Raw genomic sequence first — 17,974 nt, 5'->3', positions numbered from 1 at the left:
GGTTAACTATCTCAACACACACCCATCTAAAATAAATGTGTGGATGTTTTTGTTAAAACAGTGGACGAAGAAACTTGATATGAATGAGCTACATATCCTTAGGATATCACACACCTTATTTTACAAGCTCAGGAACATTGCATGAGAATCTGGCAGATAATCCTCATTAAATAAATGTGATGGAATCCCTACTGTCTTTCCAGTCTTGCTACGGAGTTAATATGTTCCCCTACTGTGCCCATAGCTCTTCAACTGACACCTGGATCTGACAGAAACCTAATTGACTTCAGTTCACTGTTTTATTCTTTAAGGTATTGGATGTATTAGTCATTTTAATTGATTTTTTGTGGAAATGTTGGTATTTATTGTGACAGGAAGCGCATAAGTGCTAGTTACCTTTTCTGAAATGTAGTATTAGATGTTACTGACAGTGATGGATCTCCTGTTCAATAGCACGCGTGTGTGTGTGTTGGAGGGGGGGGGGGGGGGGCTGGAAACGTAAAAGTACCTTTGCTAATACTGATTGCTTCAGTTCATTTTGTGAATGATAGAATCCTTAATTCGTCTTTTAGGCCATGGAGACCTGTAAGCACGATTAAAATGCAGCTTGGCAATGGGTTTCAGACAAGCGGATTTAGAGCAATGTGCAAAATGATCTGATTGGCAAGGTGAAATACAACATAAAAATTATTTGCCGTCACCCAAGCTTTACTAAAGACGTGACAGCAGCGCAGTAGTTGTAGATGGCAGTGCAAAAATGATCAGTTTTATTATAAAATGAATTCTCACAAAAATAGGTTCAGGGATTGAAACAGGTTTATTTTTTTTGTGTTCGGATTGAGGTATTGTCCTACCACCTCCTCCATATTTCTTTTTCTAGTTAGTTTTATAGCTGCATTAGTGGGACATGGTTGTGACAACACTTTTTCGTTAGATAATTCTTTCAGTACTTTTTTTGCATTTTCTTAACATCTACGCAGATTTTAAATGCTTTGCAAAATTAGATTAAACTGTAAACACAGTATTCTGATCACTATTATTCAAAAAACACCGTTTGTGTACTTTACTATGTTGGCGTTAAGATTAAGTTCAGAAGTGCGTTCGAAATAACTCCCTTTTTTGCTTATTTTCTGATATGAGCTGTATTATTTCTAATTAATTAAAATTAAGATCCAAAACACTGTTACCTGCAGCTTGCATATAGAGTCTGACCCAGCATTCTGTTGTGGCTAACTACAGTGAGACTGCCTCTTTAATTGTGAAATAACAGATCATGGTTATGTAAGTCAGGCTGTTTCCTGAAATAGGTTTTGCGGGTTCACAAAAGTTGTGGTTTTGATGGGCACTCAAATCCCTCTGGCTGTGCAAGGAACACGGAGGGTCTAGTTACCATCGCTGAGTCAGGAGGACTGTAACAGTAACAACAGGGAACAAAGACTATTAGACCCTGTAAATTGCCTGAGCTGTCTTCATGACATCAGTGCATATCTTTCTGTCAACCTCAATCCTGGATCCTGTTGCTAGGCAGCGGACTTCTCCTTACCAGAAGCAGCTCTGATCCGCAGACTGCTGCTGTTGCCACCTGGTACAGTCCTCCACAGCCTATCAGCAGAGGAGAGTGTGCATTGCCTGCATGGTGCTTAGATTTTATCTTTAAAATGAAGGCAATAAGTGAAGAGAAGATGAGACAATAAATGATCTTTAGAAGAGTTCAGCAACGCTGACACAACATAACCCACAAAAAGCAGCAACCGGAGTAATGGTGGGTTCACATTAACAGCTGAATTATTTCTAAGGTGCATGGAGCATCAGTTCAATGTGATTCAGCCATTAGTTACAGCTGATGGCTGCTGCTAAACCTAACAGGACTGGGGAATCATGCATTGAGCATAAGGGAGCAAATCTTTGCAGCAGATTTATTTGATCATCCTACAGTTGTGGAGTTAGATTTTTGTGTAGACCTTTATTTAGAAATACTATATATATATAAAAATTTGTGTCGATGTTGGCCTGTGATTATATGTATTGGAAGTATAATTGATGAGTGTTGATATGTGATTGCATTGTAAGTATTTTGCCCTGCTGTTTGGTACAGTGTAACTAGGGCACTATAATTGCCTTTTTCTGTTCACTTGTGAAGCTGGGTGCAGCTGCTGTACTAATATGCAATAGGATTGAATTGCAGAAAATTATTTTCCCCACAGAAAAATGTGTTACAAAGTTCACATGTTTGTGGGCCATAAATCTGCTGGCAGAATTCTCCAACTAGTTTAGATGTGTACAAGTTGAAACTCTACATTAACAGATGGAAATAATTTTAGAATAAATCTGCTCCTCCCAATTTAGAAGGCATTCGGCGAACACTTAGTAATTTTCCATTGACATGCAGGCATCTTGAATCTGCGAATTTGTTTTTCAATCTGAATGCTGCATTTCTGAGATTACAGAAAAAAATTGAGATTTTCTTTCCCTTTATGGAAAATGAAGGATCGGCCAATGCTTCTGAAACACTAAAGCTATTTTCATTTTCCCTTTTAATTCAGTGTACTTTGAACTTGTAATTAATAACTAATTCCCATTTGGAAGTTGTTCCATCTTTTATACAATTTCAAGCATATCAATTTCACTTCAGTCTTGAAACACAGTTGCAGTATGGTTCTCAATGATGCAGTGAGGATCGTACATTGTTTGCTGATTTCCTTGGAGGACAAAAATAATTATATTGAAACCCACAAATAAAAACTACTGATCCCAAATTTGTTAGGTTTAATAAGCAATAGAGTCGTGTTCAAAGCAGACACCTTGCATTAAATGTTCTGTCCTTGTTGACCTCCATCATGTCGTTAGAGGACATCACTTGCTGCTGTTCTTGGTCATGATTGAATCCTCATGTAGGTCAACAACTTACTGATTGCTAAAGCATGAAGTGATTAATTGTTAAATGCTTTCTCTGCAGGTACTGCTTAATGAGCGTCAAAGGGTGCTACACAGATTTTCACATTGATTTTGGTGGCACTTCTGTCTGGTATCACATACTTCGAGGAGGAAAGGTAAGCAGTGAAGTACTTGTTTATCTGCGGCATTTGAGGTGTTTATTTCAATTTAAGAAACTTGAAGATTGTATGGCTTATGTACACAACTGTGCTTATCAAGGGGAAATTTTAAAAGCAAAGATTATTGAAAACATAGTTTAACAAATGAGACAAACATTTTTAGGACAATAAAAGCCAAAAGGTTTATTTTATGTTTAACAAACCAAAGTCAACAATGTGGGCTTCCCTTTCTGGAACGTAAATTGGGACACTCTCCAGAGACTCAAGTGTGATGTTTGGATAGAATCCTTACAGTGCAGAACGAGGCTATTCGGCCCATCCAAACCTGCACTGACCCTCCAAAAGAGGCCCACTCCTTCACCCTATACCCGTAAGCCCATTTAACCGTTAGACACTTTAAAAAAAGAAATTTTAAGTATCCAATTATTTTTCCTTTTCAATTAAGGGCCAATTTAGCCTGAGGGAGGACACCCTGTTTCTCCAACACAAAATTTGCGTTTGTACCCTTTGGCCTTGTATATATTTTTTACTGTTTTAATAAAAAGATATGGACAATCCACCTACCCTGCACATCTTTGGGTTGTGCTTTTGAGACCCACACATACACGAAGAGATTGTACAAACTCTATACGAACAGTGACCCTGGTCCGGGATTGAACCCGGACCGTGGCGTTGTGAGGCAGCAGTGTGAATCATTGTGCCATTGTGCCGCATTGCCTTTGGACACTTGAGGGGTAATTTAGCATGGCCAAACCACCTAACCTGCACATCTTTGGACGGTGGGAGGAAACCAGAACACCTGGCGGAAATCCACGTAGACACAGGGAGAATGTCAATCACCTACGGTCAGAATCAAACCCGGGTCCCTGGTGCTATGAGGCAGCAGTGCTAACCACTGATATCAGGTATGGATAGGATATGCTTGACTGTGGCGTCCTCAGTGTGATTCTAACTTCCTGAGTTCTCAGAAGAAGAATAGTTGGTTAGGTAAGATATTGGAGGCCCTTGTGAAAACATGTCCCAGCAAAAGTTACTGGCCCCAGAACAGGAGTGGAGGAATGTAGTAACCTCCCCCTCCAGAAAATATGCCAACCAGCCAAATCTTACATCTGCTTTAGAATGTGATTTTCCAAAATAATAGTGTATTAATTTGTTCAGCAATTTGAGTTGAGAGTGCCATTTTTGCCCCCATGGAGATAATGGAAGCTGAACTGCAGCGCTTTCGCCATTTAGCTACAGGAGCTGGGTTTTCATTGTGGTCCTGGGGAGTTGGCTGCTTCAGTGCCTCAATGTGTGAGTAAATTCACGCACATGGAATGGAAAGTTGTGCGCTTTGCATCACAGGGTAGCACAGTGGTTAGCACATTTGCTACACAGCTCTGGGTCCCAGGTTCGATTCCCAGCTGGGTCACTGTCTTTGTGGAGTTTGCACTTTCTCCCCGTGTCTGCGTGGGTTTCCTCCGGGTGCTCCGGTTTTCTCCCACAGTCCAAAGATGTGCTGGATTGACTATGCTAAATTGCCTTACTGTCCAAAAAGGTTAGGTGAGGTCACTGGGCTACGGGGATAGGGTGGAGGTGTGGGCTTAGGCTCTTTCCAAGGGCTGGTGCAGACTCGATGGGCTGAATGGCCTCCTTCTGCACTGTAAAATCTGTGGTTGTATGAACTGTCCACATGTCATATTTCTGGTGGAGTTGAAACAAGATGCCCTTTCTGAGTGGGGTGGAGCGTAAATTACAAGCCAACAAAGACCCAGAAACTGGTTTCCGATGGTGGGAGTTCTGTAGTCGGGATGCCCTAAGATGACCTATCTGTACAAAAAAAATCTTTATTGTCACAAGTAGGCTTACATTAACACTGCAATGAAGTTACTGTGAAAAGCTCCAAGACACATGGCAACTTAGTTAAAATACTCTGGGGGAAGGTTTTCATTGTTGCTATTTATAGTGAAATAAAATACATACTCTAATTAAAACTTTTGAATTGATTATAATTAACAAAAATGAAAATCCTATCCCCATGCTTTCAAATATATTTTTCTACACGAAAGGCACTGTATAAATTCAGCTGTTTAGTACTGTAACACAGGCAAATTCATGTCATGTTACGTGCAAGATTATTTGAAGCTACATTATGATGCCTGCCACATTCTCTTCTTTATACCTAATATGTCTCAGAGCAGCGATTTTGGGGTGGGTTGTTCTTATTTATAGTTTCTTTGAAATGTAGCAAAGCAATTTTTCCAAAGCATTTTTAATCCGTTTTCTCACTCTTCCTTTTTGGGATCTGCACTCTGCTCCAGGAACGAACACCCATTTCTGATCTAATAAAAGTAAATCCGTGGCAGCTGCTGAATCATTCTTTTCTTGTTCCTCCCCTCCCCTTCTGCCCTCTCCCACATACACTCCCTCCAACTTAAAAGCGTAGCTTTGTCCCTCCCTTGATAATGCAACAGTGATTGGCCCTCGCTGTGGATAATAGCAAGTGGAAACTGCATCCTATTTCCTGATGGCACAGTAAAATTGAGCCTCTATATACTTTGTTATTCTGAAAATGTTAAGATATCATGCTGTGGTACTTATGGCAGTGGAACAGGAAAAATTAGAGTGGTGAGCTGTGCAGTGATCTGACCGATCCCTCTATTCCTTTATATTGAAGAATTACTTGTCATTAGTTGAGTGCTCAGTTAAACCACAACCTGAAAAAATGGCACGTAGCACCCAGTCCCACCTCATAGTGCTGCCTCTGTTTGATCTTGGGGTGGGGGAGGGAATCACCATCTGAATTGCTTAAGGAATTGCGTATTGGGACATGTGTAAATGGGTATTATAACAAATATATATATTAATATCTATATATCTGTCCATATCTATATCTGCATGAATTGAACATAGCTCTATTATGAAGTGCATACATGGTTTCAGTTCTGCTCGTGCAGAGTTTTGAATGACAGGAAAACAGATGAAAATTAGCATGTAGTATTTTCAAACCTCCTTTAATATTTACTAATTTATTTCTGAATGTGAGGATTTGCATTATTTTTGAAGTCTAAAATGACATGGACCATTGAAAAATCATTATTGCATGTCACCGCATTTTTAAAAACTTGTAATTTAAGATGCAATCTTATTTTAGCTGTGATCTTCAGGGGCTTAACAGGTATTGGGGTATTTAGCTGAAAATTACATTGGTGTTTTTAATATTTGTAACAGTGGAAAATGTGACCATTGTAAAGAGTCCCGGTTTTCTAAGCAGTCTGTCTCATTCAGGTATTCTGGTTAGTTCCCCCTACGTCGCACAATCTGGAGATTTATGAAGAGTGGGTTCTGTCAGGAAAGCAAGGTGATATTTTCCTTGGGGACAGAGTGGACGGATGCCAACGCATTGAGTTAAAACAAGGATATACGTTTCTGATCCCTTCAGGTAACTGAGGACAGCTATTCTCATTTGTCATTTTGCATTATCTACACCAGCATATTGGAGGAGGGTGGGGTTTGTAGGTGGATACAACATTAGTGAATCTGGGGGAGAAAAAGGAGACATTCCTTTGTGTCCTGCCCTTTTAGCTACTGCTTCAAATATGTGGTGGGCATAGTGCTGTAAATAAATCATTTTCACTGAATCATTCTTAGCTGTCAGCCATTTATACCTGAGTGGCTGATTGCATCATTTAACATTGTTACGGGCCGTAATGTTACTCAGCATTATCTCTGCTGTATTAGTATATATTTGATGTGCTTATTAACATCTCACTGAGGCACATTGCATATTACCTGCAACAGAAGATAAGTGCATTTTTTGTTCAGTTTGACTTGGATTGTTTTAGTAAGAGGGTCAACCTCTTATTTTCTAGTAGTGTTGTGTCTGGAAATTGTGTTTTAAAATGAAATTTCATCTGTCCGATTCCATTTGTGAATCTCTAGAAAGCCATTTCTTTTATCATCTGCGGGATAACAGTCTGATCTATTGTCAAATGGCTTGAAATGAATGATTTTAAAAGATCACGCACTATTGTGTGTACTTCATGTGACATGACTGCAAGATATTCTCCCCACCACCTCCGCTCCCCACCACCTCCGCTCCACACAAAAATACTTTTATAGCAGTGTATCTTCAGAATTGTTCCTGCTGCATAATTTTAAGGCACTTCTATTATAGTCAGTAAAGTGGTTGAGTCTCCTGTAGAAAATATAACTCCCCTGACCACTTACCTTGTGTTAGTGTGCATGGTACAATAGTAACGATTATCATACAGTAATAACCTGTAAATGTCCTGCATTATTTGGATGCTGCCATTGTTACTGATGTACCTTGTTGATTAATGAGAGATGACAGATTCTAAAAACATTGGTACGTCATTGAGAGGAAATATTAACAGCTGATGGCGTGATTTCAAAATGCATTTTGCTGAGAATGTATTTTGCTTTTTACTTGTTTTTTTGTCCCTTATCTTTTTGAAATACTGCTTTAAGAACAGAGGAAAGGGTTAGATTTTTAAATATATCATTGTTTTTTCTTTACAAATATCTAACGCTCTGATTCAGATTAAACTAATCTTCTATGTAGCCAAAGTCTTCTCGAGCCTTTTTTGTTACTAGCAAATTAAGGTTCTGGATAATTCACTGCCATTGAACCCCTGGTGTGAAATGCTGAAGGGAAGTGTTGGCCACCCATGGCTGTGTATTTTCCTCATTGCCTTCGTTCTATTTATCAGACACTGACTTCAGTCAGCGATGATATGAGGTAATAAAATAAATGCCCTTCATCTCCCTGTCATGCAGGTGTATGACCAATGATTAGCCTGTAATGTAGATTGTTTTTGTGTTAAAATATATCAACAGATACACTGCAGAATGTGGCTGTAATTGATGTAGATAATCCTTGCTGCTCGCATGCTGTGTTCCCTTGGTTGCACAGTGAATTAGAATAGGGATGCCAGCCATTTAACGCAGATACAGACATTGGAAACAATCAGGGAGCCGTATACATTTCCATGAGGCCCTTTGTACAAAATTGCAAGATTTCCAAAAAATTGAAGCATGACCTCCAAATGTGAGATCCTCAAAAAGACACAAAGTGGAATTCCCCCCGCGACAGAAACAATGAACATTCTGCACAAACAAAAACGAGACTTGGTGCACAAAAACTAAACACACCTATCATCCACCCAAAAAAGTGAAACCTCGCCATAACCCGAGCCCTACATCATCCTCTGCTTCCTTTTCCTTTTATTGCTCTCTCCCCAAAGCCTGGAACTTTTTGAAAATACCTGGACCTGTTGGGCTAAATGCTGCATTCTGATTGACAGCTCTTTAAAGTTCTGTCCAAACAAAGCTGTTGAAGTTAGTTTTGCACAAGGAACCATCAATGCTGCACGCACCAAATCAGAGGAGATGATCAGGTGACTTGGCATGAGGGTTGTGTCCTCTGTACGTGATGGAATATTTTCACTCATTTATTTACATCTAACAAACTCTACAGTTCTCGAGTTCCAAATAGAATTTCCATGACTTTTCCCCAGTGTACCCTAGCCCCTCTCCTCTTGGTTACAGTTCCACAGTGGGCTAGTGGCCCATCGGTACTTTTCCAAGTATTAATTCTTCACCTGATACCCTAAATGGTGAATGTCAGGGTGTTGTTTAAGAGTTTTAATAAAACTTAAAAAAATTACCCTATTTGCGATCTTCAAACTGCAACATGCTCACAAGTTCTATCGATCTATTTTAGGATGGATCCATGCTGTATACACGCCAGTAGACACATTGGTTTTTGGTGGAAATTTCCTGCACAGCTTTAACATTCCTATGCAGCTTCATATCTATGGCATTGAGGATCGAACTCGGGTAAGTCACCTCTGTTAATAAATCAGCACTCATAAATGCAGACTTCCGCTTATTTCCTCTGCTTATCTGATGATGATATTTCTCTTGGAATACAGTTCCACCATACTTGCAGCATTCTGGCACATTACAATTCAACTGGTGGTGAGGTAAGGAGGGAAAGATGTATTTTCTTCAGCTAATCCTGATCCTGTTCTGACCAGAGGTCCACACATGTGCATTTTCCAGCATGGATCGCAAGTCATCAGTAAGGGATGGGAACTTTAACTGACTTTTTCTTCATTCAATAATGGGATAATTGTGATACCCCACTAGGAGCTGAACTGAGCTAGTCATGTGACAGCATCTGCTAGAGAATTCAACCTGTGATGTTCTTTCTGCTGTGTGTGCCATGTACTAGACTGGATGGTGCATTAATCTACAAAATGATAGTAGGAACTTCAAGCAACCTGTATTAAAGTTGGCTCTTCTCTTCCCTCTCCATTCCTTTAAAAATTAAACTTTGGTTAGCAGGCTAAATTTTGTCTGAGCTAATCTATGTAGTGTTAAAATATATTTGTGGTTGATTTACAAAATGATCTTTCTCGTTCAAAGATACAGATACTTTTGGTCAAGGTAATTGCAATACTTGAGAGTCCTGTGATTTTAGTTTATTTACGTGAAGAGTATTTCTTAAAAACTCACCAGGCTAGGCAGCATGGTGGCTCATTGGTTAGCACAGCTGTCTCATGGCACTGCGGTCCCAGATTCGATCCCGACTCTGGGTCACTGTCTGTGTGGAGTTTGCACATTCTCCCCATGTTTGCGTGGGTTTCGCCCCCACAACCTAAAGATGTGCAGGGTAGGTGGATTGGCCACGCCAAATTGCCCCTTAATTGGAAAAAATGAATTGGGTACTCTTAAATTTAAAAACAAAAGCTCACCAGGTTTCTGAACCCAGAGTATTTCTCTTTTTTTTAAATTTAAAATACCCAATTCATTTTTTTCAATTAAAGGACAATGCTAGCGTGACCAATCCACCTAGTCTGCACATCTTTGGGTTGTGGGGGCGAAACCCATGCAAACACGGAGAGAATGTGCAAACGCCACACAGACAGTGACCCAGAGCCGGGATCGAACCTGGGACCTCGGCGCCGTGAGGCAGCAGCGCTAACCATTGTGCCACTGTACTGCCCCTTAAACCCAGAATATTTTCAGAACAACTGCCCTTTTAGGAAATTACATTGTAACTTTTGATTAATGTAAACAGTTTAAAATATTTATTGCCCCCTCTACAGATTTATCTACTCCACAGAAAATTCTTGCCGTTTAAAAATATTTTCCCTCCAATTTTATAGCAAAGGCAGAAGTCGCAACAATGATCTGCAACAGTGCTGTGCTGTGTTGGCTCATATCAGCAGTGGCATATTGCAGTGCCTTCGGTCTCACTACTGATCTGTGATTCAGTGACTGGCTGAAAAATGTACATAGATGGATATTTGGTGAGAATCGAATCATGCATATCTGTACTCCCCTTGGTGGTCAGTCAATGCCTTGATTCAGACTTGGAAAATAACCAGTTTGATGAAGTACTGGAAGCCTGGTGGTACCCATTTATCCATAACTGGAGATGACACTTTCCAGGAGAGAATGCTTAAGAAAAAAATCTTGCTTCATATCGGAGTAAACGTCGTGTGGAAACCCATCGAAAAGAATGGTAAGTATTGTCCCTCCAGAAGTTCCAGAACATGGTGAAAATGATTCTTGAACTGGTTAACACCTGCTCTTCCCCCCCACCCCTGCCATTTTTGAATCTTAGCCATAGGGCAGCTATTACTCTACCTCTTAAGTAGCCAACTTGTCTGCATCATATCCCAAAATGGAAACCAACTAAGTTCAACAAAGAAAGTGCTGCCTCTTGGGCAAATAACAATATTTGATCTGAATGGTATCAGCAAGTATCCAGAAGTATAATTGTCAAGGTCGGTCTGCTAATCATTACACATGCCAGTAAGGGCACGGGGGAACTTGCTCCCTCCCCCCATCTCTTTTATTTATATATACACAAAACAAGCAAAAAAAACCGGGTGGAAGGGGCACCTGGGTGGTGCCCCTGATGTCGCTTGTATCTCTTGGTCGGTTTTCTTTGTTGTTTTTGTCAATTTGCCTCAGCTTTGGCCGTCTGTCGTTCCTTCTCCCTGTTGTTTCTTTCTCTCTTTCACCGTGCTGCGCTTCTTGTGGTCATTGTCCTTTCCTGCGCTCTCCCCCAGTTTGTGTTCCGTCCTCTTTCCTCCCTCCCAGAACAGTTGGGTGAATTGAGTGATGTTTTGAGGAAGCCACCTTCTGACCCTCGGATGACGTATTTGATTTTCTCCATTTGGAGAAATTCCAATAGGTCAGACAGCCAGTCCACAGCTTTAGGTGGTGCTGCTGACCGCCAGCTGAACAGGGTTCTGCGGCGGGCAATCAGGGAGCAAAGGCAAGTTCATCCACTCTCTTCTGGCAGGTCTGATACTCCAAAGACCTCCACTTTTGGGCATGGCTCCACCCTCATCCCCACCACTTTCGACATTGCCTTGAAGTACCCAGCAAGTCTGGGGCAAAACCAGAACATGTGGGCGTGATTAGCTGGGCCTCCTTGGCACCGTTCACATCTGTCCCCCACCTCCGGGAAGAACCTACTCATTTGGATTCTTGTTAAGTGGGCTCTGTGTGCCTCTTCTAGTTGTGTTAGGTTGAGTCTTGCGCACGTGGAGTTGACCCTATGTAGTGCTTCGCTCCAGAGTCCCCACCCTATTTTGAGCTCCAAGTCTTCCTCCCATTTCCTCCTCATCGCGTCCAGTACAGTGCCAGCCCTCTCTGGCAGTTGTTCGTACATGTCGCTACAGTTTCCTCTACCTAGAATGTCTGCGTCCAGTAGTAGTTCTAGTAGCGTCCGTTGCGGTGGTCGCGGGAGCGTCCTTGTCTTCTTACGCAGGAAGTTTTTAAGCTGCAGGTATCTGAGTTTGTTGCCCTTAGCTAGCTGGAATTTCTCTCTCAGTTCGTCCAGTGTTGTGACCCTGACTGTCAGTGTCCCCCCGTCCTGTCTCCACCTTTTAAAGGGTGCGTCCGTGAGTGCTGGCGCGAACCTATGGTTATTGATGATGGGGGCATTGTCGGACATTTCGGTCAGGCCAAATTGTTGCCGTAGCTCTTTCTAGGTCTGAAGGGTGGCGAGCACCACAGGGCTGCTGGAGTGTCTTTTGGGTGGGGATGGGGGTTTCCGCCGTGGAGGAGGTCACCTCCACGCGTATCCACTCAGCTTCTGGCTCCTTAATTCATTCCATTACTCGTTCTGCTGTCGCTGCCCAGTGGTAGTACTGTATGTTTGGTAGCATTCAACCCCCCCCCCCCCCCCCCCAACACACACACACACACACACACACACACACACACACACACAAATGCTTTCCCTTCACAAACTGTTAAATGTACCCTGAGCAACACAACCTTTTCTCCAACTCCATTACTAGCTAGGTTTCCAGAAGTCAATAAGGTAAAGCATATCATTCCGAAAACCGTACATGTCCGAGTACCGAAACACAGTCGGCCCTCGCGGTTTCGGATAAACAATACTTTCCCTGTAGTTAGCTGGGAACCAGCTGCCTCGGAACAAGTTAGCGGCGTCCCTTCAGTTAAGAAGTTATGCTGTATAAAGGAACAGCGGACAGTCAAACAAAGGAGTAATGGATATTTCAAACTGTATGCCAAGTTACTATTTTCATACATGTGCTACTATCTAGTCATATCCGTTAAACTGAATTCTAAATCTGAAGCGACCATTCTGTACTTTTAAGGCCTTGTGCCGTTCCATTTTGCAAAATTTCCTCCTATTGTGATTAGAGTTTGACTCATTGGTGTAAGAAATTATGGATGATCTCTTTATTAAATACAAGGAAATTCTCATCTTGTTTCCTCGAGCAATTTTCTTCCCTCCTCTCATATCAGTGTTAACTCCTTGCCTCTCTCGTGCCACGTTTGCCTACACACACACTCACTCACACACCTGCCTACACAGGGTTTACACACACTTGCCTCCACAAGGTTTGCACATGCAGCACACACACACATGCACCTGCCTCCTCCGGTTTTAAAGGTGGATTCCTCAGCATTTCAAAAATAGGATTGATTCTTAGCCTCCAGTCCTTGTCGACTTTGTTCTATGCCACTGCCACTCATAGGCAAAGTAAAACAGAAAAGGACAATAGGGAGAGAGACTAGAGACAGATAGAAGAGGAGCGAGGTGGACTGAAAACACAATGTCAAAATGACAGGTAAGAGAGAGACATGCAACACCATGGGAGATCCACCATTGTGTGCATTATCTGTCTGTATCTCTCGCTATATGTATCTTTGCGAGAAAGATTACTAGCAACTTCCTCAGGATAAAAATACCTTTCAGTTTTTTTCTACATGCTTGTCAGATATGTGGTCTGCTGCATCTGTTTGATTCTATACCTCCTGTGGGGTAAACACTCTGAAGATAGTGATATATCATTATGTAAAAGTCGAAATGAAGCTGTTCATGCTCATTGGAACATGTGACACTGTTGCACAGTAGCTAAGGCCTGTTGGCATTTTGGCTTATTCACAATTTTAGCATTCAAAGTTTCAACAGATGAATCATTCAGACATTCTAATGTCAAACCTGAAGCTTGAATCTACATATATTCTCATTCCTGCCATCAACTCACTAAATACTTGTTGCAATATTGTCAGCTATCACATACAAAACAACAAAACTTGTGACAAAATAACATCCTGCATTATTGCAATATTGATATATCAACAAGAAATTGGATAAATATTTCTTTGTAAACTTCAAATTTACATATACTTTGCATTTTTTAATGATCGTGCACTTGGAAAGTGCAATTTTTAAAAAAACTCCCCATTCTTGCGAATTCCCTCACTGTACATCAAGAAAAGTATACACACGTATGATTTTAACATTCTTCCCCTTGGTCAAATGCAGGAAGTTATTTTGTCACAAGTTTTGTTGTTTTGTATGTGATAGCTGACCTCTTAATTGGCCTGTTCGGGATGGAAGCAGACCACCGTCATCTTGATTTATAGAAACTGGTTTACTAGAATTGGTGTGTAGAGGACTGCTGTATGGAAATGTGTTTTGCAGCTGTTCAGAAGTCTGAGTAATGGTTCTAGAAATGTTGGTCATTGCTGTAACAAAACAGCAATGTCTGAAAGATTGCTGGAAGTACCATAGAAGGTTATAGTATGTGGGCCCATCAGGTTCCCGTCAATAATCTCAAATTCGCAACTCTGAATTCGGAACTAGACCAATTGTTCAGTTACAGTCTATGGCTTACTGATCCTGAATTATTGTTCAGCAATAAAGTCAAAAGCAGGGGTGTGAGCAATCATCTGTTTAATAGATGATGTGGTAATATTGTGTCTCTTACACGACAGTGAATTGGTGAAGAGGAAATCTTAAACTTGATTTCATCATGAAATTTTATCCAAACTTTCTTAGCCGTTGGACAAAGCCTTGCTTTAAAGTAATTGCAAAGAGTCTTTTGGCTCATCAGACTGCAGAACATCCAGTTGTGATTTACTAATGGTTTGCTGAGTTGATGCAGCAATTGCAAAGGTGCTGGCAAGATTGTGCTCACTGTTCCCCAGAAGGCAAGTTGCTGATTTCAATCAGGTTGGCTTGAGGAACCTCATTAAGACGTTAACACCACCCAAAGGAGATGGGAATAGAGAACATTGTTGAGACGATCAAACCATAGAGTCATAAGAGTTTTACAACACAAAAGAGACCCTAGATACACCAGCCATCTATTTTAATCCCATTTCCAGTGCTTGGTCCGTAGCCATCTATGCTATGACATTTCAAGTGCTCATCTAAATGCTTCCTAAATGTTGTGGGTGTCCCGTCTTCACCACCCTTTCAGGCAGTGAGTTCCAGATTCCCACCACCCTCTTGGTGAAAACGGTTTTCCTCAAGTCCCCTCTAAATTTTCTGCTCCTTATCGTAAATCTGTGTCCCCTGGTTATTGACCCCTCTAATAATGAAAAATTTCCTCTCTACCTATGTCCCTCATAATTGATCAGATACCCCCCCCCCCCCCCCCCCCCCCCCCATCAGCCTCAAGGAAAGTCCTCCGATGAACTAAACTGTACTATTATGTTGATTTGCTTTGAAAATTCTGCTCACCGGGTTACTATCAATGGGCCTTTTAATTTGGATGTTTTGTCAGGGTGTAAGTTATTCATAGTAAAGTGTGGTTTCTTGGTTGCTTGGGATAATGAAAGATTTGTTCTGGCTGCCGCAGACAATTAATGAGGTGTTAATAATGAAAGACTTTGTTTAGACTTCAAAACATGCTTGAATTAGTCATTGAAGACACTATCAATGGAAACCGCCATGAATGGAATTTGAGTTCATTTTGTTCCACATTGTAGCAGTAGTTCAGATTACTGAAAATTGCTCAGCCTTGTACACCAGGTACTGTGACGAAAATGTGCACAGTTTTATACATTAGGTACTTACTGAACAAAATTTTCTTAAAGCACATTGAATCCAGCAGCAAAAGATCATTATTCATTCCTAAATCTTGGACTGTTGTTTTTCCTCCCCAATCATCTCCAAATCTCTCCTTTCACCAACCCTGCTAAAGAAGGTGCCACCTGGCTTTTGGTTCCAAGGTGTGCACTGACCTATATTCAGCAGTTTGAAAAGCTTTCCAATTTGTTCAGGAACATTGAGTAAAATATGCAAATCTCAGCACTTCCTTTTATTTGTAAAATTAAGGTACTGTATTGGTATTGCATTACATGAACTTAAACTGGTGCAAACTCGCACAGGTATTGCTGGGTACTTACGTCCTTTAATATTGCCTGGCATGCAGCAACATCATTTTGAGTGTTGTAAAAAATTGCTTCTAAAAATGTGAAATGTGACTATTTACAGTCCTTCTAGATGATAAGTGTCCCTGCTAACTAGTAACCCAATGTGACTTGGAGACCACTTGAATTTTAGTAACTCATTGTGTTCTCCTGTTTAATCCACACAGCAAACTTACTAAAAATGTAATTATTGCAATCTTTTTATATTGAATTGTGTTAATGCAATTCAAGCAAACAGTGGAACAACAATAAAAGCTCATGTGCATTGTCTCATAATGAAGCGTAGAATGATGTAAATCAGTTTATTTCACAGAATTGATTCCCACAACCCAAGAAAAAAATGATGGATATGAAATGCCTATTCTGTTACATGAACATGATTTTTGAAAACAAATATGCGCAATCTCCATTAAATATTTTCTAAAATAGACGTGCACTCAAAAAATGACTTGGATTGTGTTATCATTCGTCATCTCCACCCTATACAATGACCATTGTTATAGCTCTCTGCTGTGCCTGTATTTTTAGGTTTATTTTGACAATCCTCCTTTGCCATAAGCTGCATTCAGGTGTATAAATGTTCCTTGTTTTTCAGGTTAATGCCAAGTTCCGCTATCCTTTCTACTATGAAATGTGCTGGTATGTCCTGGAACGATATGTGTTCTGTTTGACAAAACGGTCTCATCTCACCAAACAATACCAGAGGGAATCAATGTTAATCGGTAAGTGACCAGCAGTAGTACATGTGTTCACATGAAGTATTTCAGGCTATTATTCTTGGGTATTTACAAACGGATAAGAGGTTGTTAGCACATTCCATAAAATAAGCCTTGTCTTTCAGTAGACTTGTTTGGAGGGAAGTAATTAAGTTGCTCCCCTAATGGCTAGTTCATCATGTGGTGGTTGGATCATTTTAACAAGGTCTCTGGTATGCATTAAGTCAGGTACTAGCAACTGGGGTAGCAATAAGGACCTAGAAACAACGAGTAAGAAATTAAGCCAGTGTTGAGGCTGATGTTTGATAGTCAGTAACCCTAGCTGGCAATTTGTTTGTCTGAATTGGGTGCATATAGAATTAGACTAGATTAAATTAGACTCCCCAATGCACTTAAGGCTCAGGCATGAAAAGTGGTTGCTTGGGTGAGCATGGCTAGCACCATGGATTGACACTTCAGCAAGGAGTCCGCTTGAGGAGAAAAGGGCGAAAGATAGAAACTAGAACTAAATTAATGAGCAGAAAATAATTATTTATCTCCTGACCAGAACTTGGACAATATTAATACAATTGCTAATTAGACCAGTTGCCATTAGTGATGGTTTTTTCTTCCCTGAGGACAACATAGTCTTCTTCTCAATTCTGCTTCCTTTCCTTTTTGAAAGACCCAGTGTTTAGGTGGAATGGGCATTGAACATAGAACATACAGTGCAGAAGGAGGCCACTCCGCCCATCGAGTCTGCACTGACCCACTTAAGCCCTCACTTCCACACTATCCCTGTAACCCAATAACCCCATCTAACCTTTTTGGTCACTAAGGGCAATTTATCATGGCCAATCCACCGTACCTGCATGTCTTTGGACTGTGGGAGGAAAGCACCCGGAGGAAACCCACGCACACACGGGGAGAACGCGCAGACTCCGCACAGACAGTGACACAATGGAAAATCGAACCTGGGACCCTGGCGCTGTGAAACCACAGTGCTATCCGCTTGTGCAACCATGCTGCAGTGACATTGCCATTGGCCTTTTTGCCAGGATGGCATGGGACACACAGGGATAGGCTGATGGAAGCTCCTTCATTGATCACTTCGGAAAATTATGTCCTTGAAATTTATTTGCAATTATGTGTCTATAATTGTGTGGCTGAGCAGGGTGCAGTTGGTTTTTAAAAATCTTTCTTGTGTTCTCGCTAGTTCTCTTTCTCTTTTTCTCTTCAAAGTAGTGTCTTCACTACAAATTTCTGTAGCAGTGGATTTGAGCAATTCTGCTGTTTGCTTTCTTTTTTCCATTTTGGACCTGTGATGCACGCGAGGCAGATTCTTGAAAGCCTTGAATGCAGCCTCCACCACGCTCTTAGGAAGCACATTGCAGAGTTAGTTACTTTAAACTGTATCAGGCTGAACCTAGCACAGGAGGAGGTAAAGTTCACCCTATGTAGGATCTAACTCCACACCCCTCCTTCTAGCCCTCGCCCCAG

At 41.0% G+C, this 17,974-nt stretch overlaps 1 protein-coding gene across 16 annotated transcripts in view; it reads left to right on the top strand.

Moving 5' to 3' along the window:
- LOC119961852 (lysine-specific demethylase 2B) overlaps positions 1–17,974 on the top strand; it is a 290,442-nt gene that overhangs the window by 143,347 nt on the left and 129,121 nt on the right. For 14 of the 16 annotated variants that reach the window (XM_038789282.1, XM_038789334.1, XM_038789320.1 and 11 more), the window contains 4 exons: positions 2,957–3,050; positions 6,321–6,474; positions 8,779–8,894; positions 16,375–16,501. In XM_038789282.1, the coding sequence (XP_038645210.1) occupies positions 2,957–3,050; positions 6,321–6,474; positions 8,779–8,894; positions 16,375–16,501 (491 nt within the window). Of the gene's footprint in view, positions 1–186; positions 312–1,580; positions 1,763–2,956; positions 3,051–6,320; positions 6,475–8,778; positions 8,895–16,374; positions 16,502–17,974 lie in introns of those variants that run through there. The other 2 variants (XM_038789416.1, XM_038789408.1) reach the window with 2 other exon arrangements.

This window comes from Scyliorhinus canicula, chromosome 1 (assembly GCF_902713615.1).
Source record: "Scyliorhinus canicula chromosome 1, sScyCan1.1, whole genome shotgun sequence".
Taxonomy (NCBI): domain Eukaryota; kingdom Metazoa; phylum Chordata; class Chondrichthyes; order Carcharhiniformes; family Scyliorhinidae; genus Scyliorhinus; species Scyliorhinus canicula.
Note: the sequence above shows the minus strand (reverse complement) of the source record. Positions and strands in the feature narration are given on the sequence as shown.